The 12,041-nt window shown below is 37.2% G+C and overlaps 1 protein-coding gene across 1 annotated transcript in view; it reads left to right on the forward strand.

Annotated features, from left to right (window-relative positions):
- Positions 1–11,185, forward strand: part of LOC104512753 (LIM zinc-binding domain-containing Nebulette-like) — a 13,344-nt gene extending 2,159 nt beyond the window's left edge. Inside the window, exons 2-3 of the mRNA XM_010155855.1 lie at positions 5,225–5,340; positions 10,608–11,185. Of these exons, the coding sequence (XP_010154157.1) occupies positions 5,225–5,340; positions 10,608–10,784 (293 nt within the window). The 3' untranslated portion in view covers positions 10,785–11,185. The remainder of the gene's footprint in view (positions 1–5,224; positions 5,341–10,607) is intronic.
- The last annotated feature ends 856 nt before the right edge of the window (positions 11,186–12,041 follow it).

The raw sequence follows: 12,041 nt of genomic DNA on the forward strand, positions 1-12,041 counted from the left end.
GCCAGATCTGTTTGGCATTCATTTTTCCTATCCTTACTCAGATTGATTAGTACCTTTTAATCAAAAGTGTTGCTGCAAATTTTGATGGGACAACTCCTTGAGGGAAAATACTACTTCAGTGCATAAGGATAGCCAAATCAGTCCCTGAGTGATGTCAAGTGCATTACTGTGGAAGTAATTTCATTATTAGTAACACTGAATTCAGTTAGATTCAGGGAAGAGGTGAAAACTGTTGATAGTATTCAAGTATGCTAGCCTTGGTAAGTGATGATAATGTACCTCTTTGTTCTAGGAAGTGATTGGAAATACATATTTTAAACCCAAACACTTTAAGTATTTTAATGATGGGAAGCAGCAGCCAACATCTGGGGAGAGTGATAAAACCCCCAAAAATAAAGTATTGAGCCAGAATTTGTAGCCAAAGCAACTTCTGTGATGCTTTACCGAGAAGGCTATCAGTTGTTATTATCCACCAGCTTCAGTGAAGCAATAATAGTTTACCCTAAGGCTGTACCTCCTTAGCTATGTAGTCTTGTATTTCGGACTTGGAAGCGGTCAAAGAGGTTGTGCAGTTCGGGCAGTGACCCGTCCACATGTGGGGTGTACCTGAGTACCTCAGAAGTGTACTCTAGACCTATGCTTCCCCTTGTGTGATTGCATCAATAATTTGACAATGTTTTCTGCTACACAGGACATAGCTGTAGTAATTTCTAAGGGAATGGCAAAAGAAAGAAGGAACTGAAAGCTATGGGAGAGACTTTCTAAGACCATGAGGGCTGCTCTAGATGTTGTAACCAGTGGAAAATTAGGCAGCAGCAAGGAAAAACAGGGGGATGGCTTCAATATATGTGGAGCAACATGGTTCCCATAAACAACTTCATCTACTTTTGGGGAGGTAGTCATAGTGTCAGTAACACAAGGATGTATGATTCTGCATCTATTGCAACTTTTGTGCTCCTCAGAAAATCTACAGCCTGATCATCCTCTTACGGGCACGAGAATTAAGCACATAATAACCGTTGTCTCTCTTTTGACTTCCTGCTCTCTCGTGCTGTTATTATTATGAAATGTGTCAATATTCTTAGTGAGTTCTGAGAGTCTTAGTAGCCTAGTAGTGAAAACATGAGTTAACATCAACACCTGAAGTAAAATAAATTCTTAAAACTGCGTGATGTCTGTAAATGAAGTGATTATTATTTTACATCTCGTCCAGTAAATGGCATGTAATGTAATAAATGGCAAAAATGCAGTAGTTAGCAGTGGGGAAGCATTGTTTTACCATGGATTAATGAGGTTCTGCTGTACAAAAGAATGAAAGCGAGTTTACATATGGTTTTGATAAAATATTATATCTTGGAACCTGCCCTTTAAATGATTTTTCTTTTCAACATAAGCTTTTTTAACCTTGTAGTTACACAATGCTCTCTTAATTATTTCTTTCCTGCTTCCACAGCCTGACCTTTTTCTTTCCCAGTCCTTCTCAAAGCATGTCCTGATTGGTACACTGTCTGCAGACCCCATTGTCTGCTGCAGCAAGTTGATACCCACTATCATTCTTTCAGCTTCATTTTCTTGGAGGCTTCCTCTCTGTTTGCCTTTATCATGTTCATTCATTTTTCTCTTTCTTTTCTCTGAGGAAGCCTACAAAGATATAGTAAGAGAAATATGATAAACTCATCCAAGTAGATAATTTAAACTGAATATCTGGTTTGCTTGCTAAGTGGGACAAGAAAAAAAGGAACTTTCAATACATCAGAATGTATCTGGTAAAGTCTTAATGCAGCAAGAAAAAACATCCACCTGTACTTCTGGGAGCAATGGTCAGCCGTCGGCTCCCTCAGCAATAAATCTGGCTTCAGCTAAATGAATTTCATGTTCCACCACTGTGTTTTATTGTCCCCTTAGGTTAACTAAAGCCTTTGCTTTTGCTGCTGCTGTGGCCAATGATGTTATAGAACTTTATACTTTGGTGTGAGCCAAAAGATTGCAGTTAACTATGGGTGATGATGATGAAGAAAAGTCAAACACTTTTTTTTTTCTGCATCATTTGATCTCACCTTGAATTATCTATACATTATGAGAAACACAGCTCTCCTCTGTGGTCTCCTCACTAATCTGCTTATTTATGTGATTCCCAAATTATCTTCCAAATAGACAACCATCTGCAAATTTCTTAAATATTTTTTGTAAAAAAAAAAAAAAATTAAATATAATTTGGTTTTTGTAGTGCTACTGCAGTATTTTTTAATGGAAAAAAAAGGTTAAATTTTTCAATAAAGTGTCTTCAATGTTAATATTTGCTCATATATGTGCTCATCTACATATATATGATACATAAATAAACAAAGTGAAGACAATAAACAAAGCTAATTGTAGAAAATCCTTCTTTTTGTTTATATAGAATCTTCTTCTAATTCTTCAGCTTTTAATGCTTTCCAAAATATCTCCCGATTTGGAAGAAATGTTTTATTTCCCTAGGCTTATGGTTTCCATTGTTGCAGGTAAATTAGCAGACAGATTCGCTGAGACAGTTTGACAGAAGTCTCTCAGCTGGTGAGAAGCTGGCTGCAAAAGAGGAAAGCACATCTCAGGCCTGCTGCTGACAGTTGTCAGGGAAGTGGGAGGAATGGGTTATCCTCCCCAAAATAAGCTTGTCTGTTTGGAGGCTATAATGATGCTGACCGTCAGTAGGCTTGCTGCCTTATGCTGACAAAGGTTGATTAGTAGGAATTGAGAAAGGTTGGTTTTGAGGGAAAATAATCAAGAGTAAAAAGTTTTTACCAGCGTCTTCACTTGTCTTAGGAAGACGAAAGGGACTCTCAGGGTGTCAGCCCCTGCCAGGGGCCAAGACAAAGCTACGAGCCCTTTGTCACTGCAGAGCAGTCAGGGTGCTGACTGATCAGTGGCCAATGCTGGTTGGAGCTGTGCTCAGTTTTAAACCTAGGTGACCAACTAGCTACTGTTATGAGGACATGAGACTCCATTTGCTTCTGTTGACTTACGTTTATGTTGATGGTGAATTAGGCAAAATATATCCATTCTGGCTTGATCATGGAATCTTTCATTATATTATGTTTTTCTCTGTTTTCTCATACAACTGGTCATGTAGGAATAGCTTGTAACAACACTGAAACATAAATTATTTGATGAACTACTTAGGACTATTCACTTAATGCATGATAATCCTGTGAACATGTTAACGAGTAGCAATTCTCTGATGATTTAAAATGCCTTAAAATGCATTTTAAATTAAAATGCTTTAAAATGTCTTTGTCATTAGAATGAACTTGGCACCTTTAAAACATCCATTATTCATCAGGTTCCAGTGTTGCATCTGACTGTGTATCGCTTTAATTTCACTCACTTAACAAGGCAATCTATTAATTACAATAGTTTGAAACATGTTTTCTAAATAAAAAACCCACCACCCTAGTTAAATATATACAGGGTTATTTACCTTTACCAGTATAGTGGAGCAAAAAATAACATCCCAAGTTGTAATTACATACGTAGTGCATTTAAATATTCTAACTAAGATTAAATGGATGTTTTAAGAAAAAACTTAGTTGAAATCAATGATATTGTTATTTGGGGAAGCAGGATACATAAAACATTGCTGAAAGCACAGGGTTGACCTTTCTTTCTGAAATGCTTCAGGAAACATTTTATCAGTATTCCTTTTTTTCCACACACATTTATTGTCTTGATCACTCAAGAAGCAAATATGAATACTACTTATATATATTTATTGTACATTGTTTCTTGCTTCTCCTGTAGCTTTTCATTTTACGAGGCCTGCATCCTTCCATACATTGTGAGTCCCATTAAATCCAATGTTAGCTTAGCTTCTTTTTGAATCTGTGTGTGATGGCTGTTCCAGAAGGGGTTCTTCACTTCCTAGCAAGCCCGTGAGGTGTATCTCGGAAAGTATTGGACTGCTGATTGACTCCATGTTTGAAGATTTTTGACTCACGGGCTGCATGGGCTCCATCTCCTGTAAAGAAAACCTGGCTTTTGTCAGAGGAGTTAGAGTACCAGCTAAATGGACCACTTGAAAAAGTATTAACAGAAATGCATTCTCTTTTCAGTGTAGCTAAATGAATTTCCAGTTGAACTAGTAAAATTCTGGTAAATAACAGTGGGAGATGGGCCTCCATATAAGACAGAAGTCTTTATTCTCAGAGTGCATGCAAGTCTTGTAAAACATGCACACATATGCAGTGACTAAAACTTTTGATCGTTGGATTTTGGAAAGCAATCTCTTAATTTTGCTTTAAAAATGCTTCTTGGGCTGGCTGGGAAAATAGTGGATAGTCAGCTATGCTGTGCTTATTTGTCACAGATTTTTTTAATCAGACACGTTTTTAACACATTGTGATTCGGTCTGTTGCCAAAGTAGGATGTTTGAACAGCTATGGAAGGTTTACAAATGCTTTCCTAGTAAGCAATGGAGATAGGGAGTCCTTGTTGATTTTATTAACTCTTTCAACAGGTCTTGGTACATTAAAAGTCAACTTATTAATGATTAGCCCTCGTAATTGTTAAAATAATGTGAATAAAATATGTGTGAAAGAGATGGAACAATTGTGTGGTAAGAGGAGGATACTGAAAAAAGTGGACTTGGAAACATTTCAGTAACCATTGATTTATTTGTGTTTGGCTAAGAATGTTAATGGAATCGGAATAAACTAAGCAACCCAACTGTGGGCTCACTTTTTTATGTTTCTATCTCTTCCTGTGAATCACAGTCCTTTGTTCACAGCCCAATAAATACGACTTAGTTTACAATGAGTTAGGAATTAATTGTGGATAATTTCTACAGAAACATTTCAAAATCGTTTTAGTGTGTAGCTTTTTTTCATCAACCTTTCCTCATGAAATGGAAGTTTATGGAACATGATATTTAGTGCATCATCTATGGCAGTATCAAAATTAAGTTAGTGGTATCCCAAGCTTTTGTATGTCATTTTATGGTCAGACTTCTCCATTAAGCTTTTCCTTCCAATTAACCTTGATAATGTTTGTGGATATATTATTATAGCTTTGGCTACCTTTATGTGATTCAACCTATGGAGAGCTTGAAGTCGTATGGAAGTCATTCTGAACTGTTTCATAATGGACTATTGTTATTTACAATGCAAATAATCTACAGTTTCTACAAAATTCTAAATAAGAACTTTTTAAAAAACTTACAGTAATATGTCTCTCTGTCTTTAACACACAGCCCCTGTTCTCCCTGGGGCATATCAGCAAAGCCAGTCCCAAGGATATGGATACATGCACCAGACCAGTATGTCATCCATGAGGTCCATGCATTCACAGCCTCATTCAGCAGGTCTGGTGAGTATTGGATTTAAAGAACAATTTTATATGGTAAACATCATCATCAGCTGTTGTGAAATCTCTTATATATGAGTGAATCAGTCTCCTTGAATTGTATAGCTGTCCTCGTCCTAAATCTAAGTAATAGTCCTCATGTATAAAAAAGATTAAGTGACTTAGGGCAGTGGCAAGAACCTTTATGTCAGAATGAATGTAAAGAAAATCATTTATGATCTCCAGAAGGCAGAGAACTAACTGAATCTTCTACCTGCTAAAACAATAAACGGTTGGACAGTATTTCACAGGCTGAGCTTTGATGTTATGATCTGTGGTGAGTTCAGGTTCCTGGTGCTGGATCTGTTAAGATCACTCTGATTTAAATCTATTTACATTTTTTGACTTGCTGATTTTGTCCTAGCAGGCTTTATGCCTATCCCTATTACTCATCTCTGTTTGTATAAAGCTGGCTTAGACTCCGCATTGGTGTGCCCTTTCTAATTCAACAGAACAGTTGCTTACCCATGCGTGCCTGATCCAAATCGAGTTATACTGCTGGGTGACTGAGAACAAGCTTTATCATGAAACCATGGCCACAGTCATGAACTTCTTAATTGTGGTGGATGGGAATTTAAAGCTGGAGTGAATATTTTGTTGTAGAAGTAACTGGTCATGGAAAGAGAGCTGAATGGATATTCAGCTGGGGTTTTCAGGAAATTGGGCTTCTTTTTTCTCTTTGAAATCTATGTATAAAATTTGGTTTTAATGATTATAATTTTTTTGTCATATCACTGCCTAGAGATTTCATAGTTCAGATCCAGTCATCTTTTACCTTAAAAATATTGACTTACAGTTTTGAGTTTTAAACTATTTTGAATGGATGTATATTTACTGTCACCATTTTTAGAGATGGAGTACTTAATTATGAAACAAACTTAGAGCTTGCTGAGCTGAAAAGAACCTGTTTTCAAGATTAGCTGAAACTTGGTTTTTTTTGTTTAAAACTGAAACTCCGTCATCGTGAGAATCATCATTTACCTCTTCTTTCAGACCCAGGAATGTAAAGGTGATGGGGAAAAAGAAGGGGAGTGAAGTTAAAACATTTAAAAAGTAAAGGATTGACTAAGTGTCTAATTTCAACAGGATTTCTTATCCCTTTTCTGAAACTGTTTTCATTTGACATTCTTTTAAGTGATAATAACTGTTTATCATTGGGAAAAAAGGGAAACAACAAATGTGATTGTTTGAATGGATCTTGTTGCTGTTAAAAACTGAATGAGTTTCCTTGAAGACAATAAACCCCAAACGTTTCCAGAAGGAGAAAATCAAGGACTGCTGGCCTGGTGCTGAGTACTAACTTGCCAGTCTGGTGGTGAAGACAGAGGGTGATCTTATCACCCTCCAGGGTTACGATTCTGCTCCAAAGGAGGCATCTCGGATGCAGCTAGAAAACTGGCATGCTCCCTTCTCTTTCCACCTTCACATCAAATGACTGTTTTCTTTAGCTTGTGCAGTTTATCCAGGTGTGTTGGGCTTGTGGCACTCAGCTATTGGGGTGGCACTCAGCTATTGGGATGGTACAAGGGTTTCCCATTGTGTGCTGGGGATGCATTTAAGTGTAGTGATTTGCACAGACTGAGGATGGAAGTCAGCCTTGGAGCACTTTTCAAATGCAGGGTGGACATGTCCTGGGAGATCTAAGCAGCTTAGACAAGGCCAGGTCCATTGCTTTCAGCTGCTTGTTTGGTTCTGGGCTTGGAGCAGAACTGCCAGAGATGCAGCCTTGTTTGGCTAAACCAGGCAGATGTAGGAAAGAAGTAAAAAGAGGAAGAGATGGGAGGAAAGAAACCCCAGCCTGAATACTGGTCTCAAAGCCCAAGCAGTTTCTGAGAATTAACTAAAGGCAATGAAGGTGACAGTCACCCGTAAGTGCCTGAGTTTGGCCAGGACATCTCTAGTGTGAGAGTGATTAATATCCCATGGGTTGTATGAGGGTGGGGAGGATTGGAGCAGTAACTGCTGTAGTAAAACTTTTCAGCTGGTTTGTTGCCCTGAAATCGGATTAGGGTCCCCAGAAGACATGTTCATTTTATAATCATGTACACCAATTCCCTATACTGAGAAATAGGAATTTTCTAATTTCTGAATTTTCAAATTTTTGTTTATTTAATTTTGATCATGATCCTAATACAGGGTAGATTTTTGTTTTTCTAGATGATTTTTGTTGTTTTCTGATTCTTAATTTTGCTCACTTTCTATAAGCAGTTCTGCATAATGGGTTGAATTAAATTGTTGCTTAGAGTACCAAATGTTTTATAACAGACCCCTGAAGGATGTTTTCCTCTTTGGAAGGTATCAGAAAGTATTCTCACATCTTTAGATGACTAAAACTAGTAGGAAAACAAAATGTAGCTTGCAAATTGGCTTGCCTTGATAGCTGTTCTATGTGAAAGATGTTGCAACAGGTACTTTTCCTTGCAAGGAGCCATCCATAGAATAAGTATAAACTGGTGGATGAAGTGGAAATATGCATCTGTCAACTCACATCTGTCTGGGAAGCTGGGAATATGAGAAAGCTGGGCTTCAGTACTTCATATGCACAAGACTTACTCTTCCGTCTAAGCAGTAGTGGCAAGTTAGACCTTTGAGGAGGTGGGAGATAAGTGAGTATCTGTCTGTTTTACAAACCCCCAACCTTTTCTTATACCCTCTTGTGCTTTCAGTACCTGCTAAACTCACTTCTGACAGAGGAATAATTCACTGAAATGCATTTTAAAAATTCCTGCTTTGAGTCCTTTAAGCATTGTAATTCTCAATTATATAGCCCAGACTACACTCTGAAGTGATAATTAGGCATTAAATGCTAACAGGATTATTATGGAGATTTCTCCTGACAGCCATTTAGCACCTAATTAGGTGTTAGGCCATAAATTTAGATTTCTCAGAACCATTTAAGGCCCTAATAAATTTTTTTAAAGTTTGAAATTACCAGCTTGTCTTCACAACTGTGCCACCACAGTGATGTAGTCAAGCTGCCTTAAAGGAGACAGCAGTATTATGTCCTATACCATGATGTTGCAAGGATGAGTGAGTATCTTCTGGGTGAGCCAAAACCTCTCTGTTTTTTTCCAATTATATGTTAGTTCAGTAAGACATTTAATCTCTTCTCCCAGTCTTTGCCTGTTTAAATGAGACATAAAAGCACGGCTCAGAGGAAAATCTATTCTATGCCTTATGCCAAAAATGGACTTACTACCATTTTTCTTAAATTAATCTTTTTTTTGAAATAAAGTGTTTAAAGCACTAACTGCTTCTAGGCTTGTTGTAATGGCATATTTTTCACTGGTGGTGTTTTTTTTTTTTGAGATAGTTTCAAGGCTCAGTAGAGAGATCAGTGAAATAGTTGGAAAAAAGAAGATTCTTGAAGACAGAGACCATTCCTTAGGGTCTTCCACCTGCAAGTTTTATACTTTGTGAATCTTTAAGGAATTTTTGGTGATGATAGAACATTTCCAATTTGTTGCTTCAATGTAGTGCATAAATGATGATGCTATTTTTCACTGTCTTCCATGAACACTTGGAAGACACTAAGGAACCACCAAAAAACCACATACCGATGGTTGAAAATCACTCCTGGTCACAGCCTGTAGGGCAGCAACATTGCAAGGCACAGCAGAGAACAGTTATACAGAGCAAGACTCAAATACAGCTCAGAGTAGGCTTGTTAGGAAAGGTAGTGGTTTCCAATGTGTAATAAGGAGTGGATTTCTCTGTAGAGTTTACTCTGCACTACCTGATAAAGGCAGAAAGAAGACAAAAAGTGTATTTCTAGCATGAGAACAGTAATAATGAGTTGCCCTATAGTGTTTGGATTAGGTGATCCCGCATTTCCAACATCTGACAAATGGCCTACTCCCTGTCTCTGTGTGTAGGAATCTACAACTTTTCTGAAAATAATTTAATTAAAAACCTTCAAAAAAACATATATGGACTAAAACTAATCCAGAGTTGTTTGCCTCAACTGGGAAGCTAGAACAAAGTTTGTTTTCTCTTAAAAGGTTCAGAAAATATTACTAGGCATTAACTCAAACATCGACTGTTTTATATCTTTTTGCCTCTTTAAATCATTGTACCAGAAAAATGAATCTAGATATGGTGACATATCAAAAATTGTTGCTAGGGAAATTGAACATTATCAGTGATGCTTGAACTGCTCTTGACTTCTATCGAGAAACAGGGTAAGGAAAAGAAAGTATGTCTGGAAATTTTAAAATGACCTAGTTTTGTTCTGCTGGTAAGATACAAGGGGAGACTGTTCCCTCTGAGTTTGAAAATCCAATCTGAATTCCAGTTAATGACAGCATTTTATTGGTTATGAGTGGAATAAATACTCTATTTAGAAAGAAAATGGAAATTGATCTTACAGTGCAGAGAGGTGTAGGGAAAGGGAAATTTGGCTTAGCTGATGATAGGACTTTGTGTCCTGTTTAGATCAATCTGTTATCTGAATATGCAAAAATGAATATTCATAGAGATTATTTTTGCAGACTTTTTGAAATCTTGTCTTTTTTCATTATATAATAATATATTCCTGATTCTTAATTTGAGGTAAAATCCTAATGAAATGAAGGACATTCAGTGAGATGACAAAGCTAATGACCTGGATGAAGAGGACTTTGTGTCCTGTTTAGATCAATCTGTTATCTGAATATGCAAAAATGAATATTCATAGAGATTATTTTTGCAGACTTTTTGAAATCTTGTCTTTTTTCATTATATAATAATATATTCCTGATTCTTAATTTGAGGTAAAATCCTAATGAAATGAAGGACATTCAGTGAGATGACAAAGCTAATGACCTGGATGAAGACTGTTTATTTCTGTAGTGAAGAAACAGGAGAAGCTATTTGGGAATCATGCAAATAGGGAGCAGCAGCAGAGCAAGCCATGGCTGGATGCAATGAACTGTTACTAGTGAATATATGAAACAACAGTTGAAATATTTCAAGAGGCAGTGAATGGCTTGAAATCTGTTTGTATGAGGACTTTGGACAATGTAGGTTCACAAAAGTAAATATTTTGGTACTCAGAAACAGGGCCTGTATTCACTGTATGTTTGACAGGGTGACAGGTGTACTGTTTCTTTTCAACAGGTAACTTGTGATTTCTCTCTGCCTTGCTCCCTCTGTTTTCCCTGCTCTTTTAATTTTCTTTGTGCAAAGAAGAGAAGGAATCTACCTCTGTTTTGGCTTGAGACTTTACAGTCTTGTTTTCTTTCCTTCAACAGAGAACATACAGAGCTATGTATGACTACAGTGCCCAAGATGAAGATGAAGTTTCCTTCAGGGATGGTGATTATATCATCAATGTGCAACCAATTGATGATGGCTGGATGTATGGTACTGTTCAGAGAACTGGGAAAACAGGAATGCTTCCAGCAAATTATATTGAGTTTGTTAACTAATTTTTGTCTCTAGTCCCTTGAGCTGTATTATGATTTACTCAAAATCTAATCTTTTAGAAAAACTCAGAAGAATCTTTTAAGAGTACATGTTCGTTACTTTATCACTGCTATAACAGTCTGCATTGTCACTCAGAATCCAATTTAGAGTCCTTCAAAGTAAAGATGAATAGTCAACAAGAAACTCAGAGCTTTGAAAACAGCACTGCTTATAATAGTGCTCCCTCAAAATGAAGAACATAATAGAAGCCTGGTGCTGCTAGTCCTATAAAGATTTCAGTCAATTAGCTGTAAAGGGGAAATACATTTTCCCAAAAAAAAATTATTTCTCTTTATAACAACAACTGTAAAATCGATTCACTTCTTATGGCACTCTGAAGACACAGGAGGTTATCACACTGAGTTTGAACACATCTTCAAATTACTAGGGTGGTGTTTAACGTTTCAGCAGTTAGCATCCTAATAAAAATGAAAAAAGTTCAGTAGATAATTCAATCATTTGAAATAATGAAAACTAATATGCTAGTAAAAAACCCCAAATAGAACACCCTACTGCCCAGCAGCCTTACAGTAAACAGGTCTATGACAGCAAAAATTTCCTGACTCTTGCATACCGACATTTATTCCTGGATTGCCCAGCTTCTCTTATTTCCAACGGTGACCTCTTCTGCCAGCTTTGCTTGCATCCCAGTCCATCAGTTAGATCTGTGCCTCAATTCATGGTTCTTCAGTATCTTTTCCAGAGAAAATTCCTTGCAAAGACTATCTAGAGTATAAAACCTGTCAACTCTTCTGTTTCCTTCTACTAATACTTAGCATTTAAGTGGAAACTTCCATTAGGGCAATGTACAACCAATACTTCATGTTAGTTCCTTTACCTTCACCTTCACCGCTGTAAATAAATATCCTGCGTGAAGCCCCAGTGCTGTGCAGTCCCACAAAGCCTGCAGTCGCATCCCTCCTCCTTACCCCAGGTAACTTGCTTAACGGCTGCTTTGCTGGTGAGCTACTATCCCTACTCCTGCCGCAGAAACACTTGCACCTCCAGTGAGGAGTGGAGGAGAGCTCTGGTTATTGTAGTACATTTCAGCTCAATTGCTTCAGTTTCCTCCAAAAAGCTTGGTCTAACAGCGGGTTGTATGCTTGCCAAATGATTAATGATGGAGAAATATGATGTTTTATTGATATAATTTTTCTCATAACTGACACTGAAGGGAAAACTGACCAAACAGAAATTCAACATCCTCTATGCCATCGTGC

The sequence above is a fragment of the Eurypyga helias genome, unplaced genomic scaffold, assembly GCF_000690775.1.
Source record: "Eurypyga helias isolate BGI_N326 unplaced genomic scaffold, ASM69077v1 scaffold50, whole genome shotgun sequence".
NCBI classification, from domain to species: domain Eukaryota; kingdom Metazoa; phylum Chordata; class Aves; order Eurypygiformes; family Eurypygidae; genus Eurypyga; species Eurypyga helias.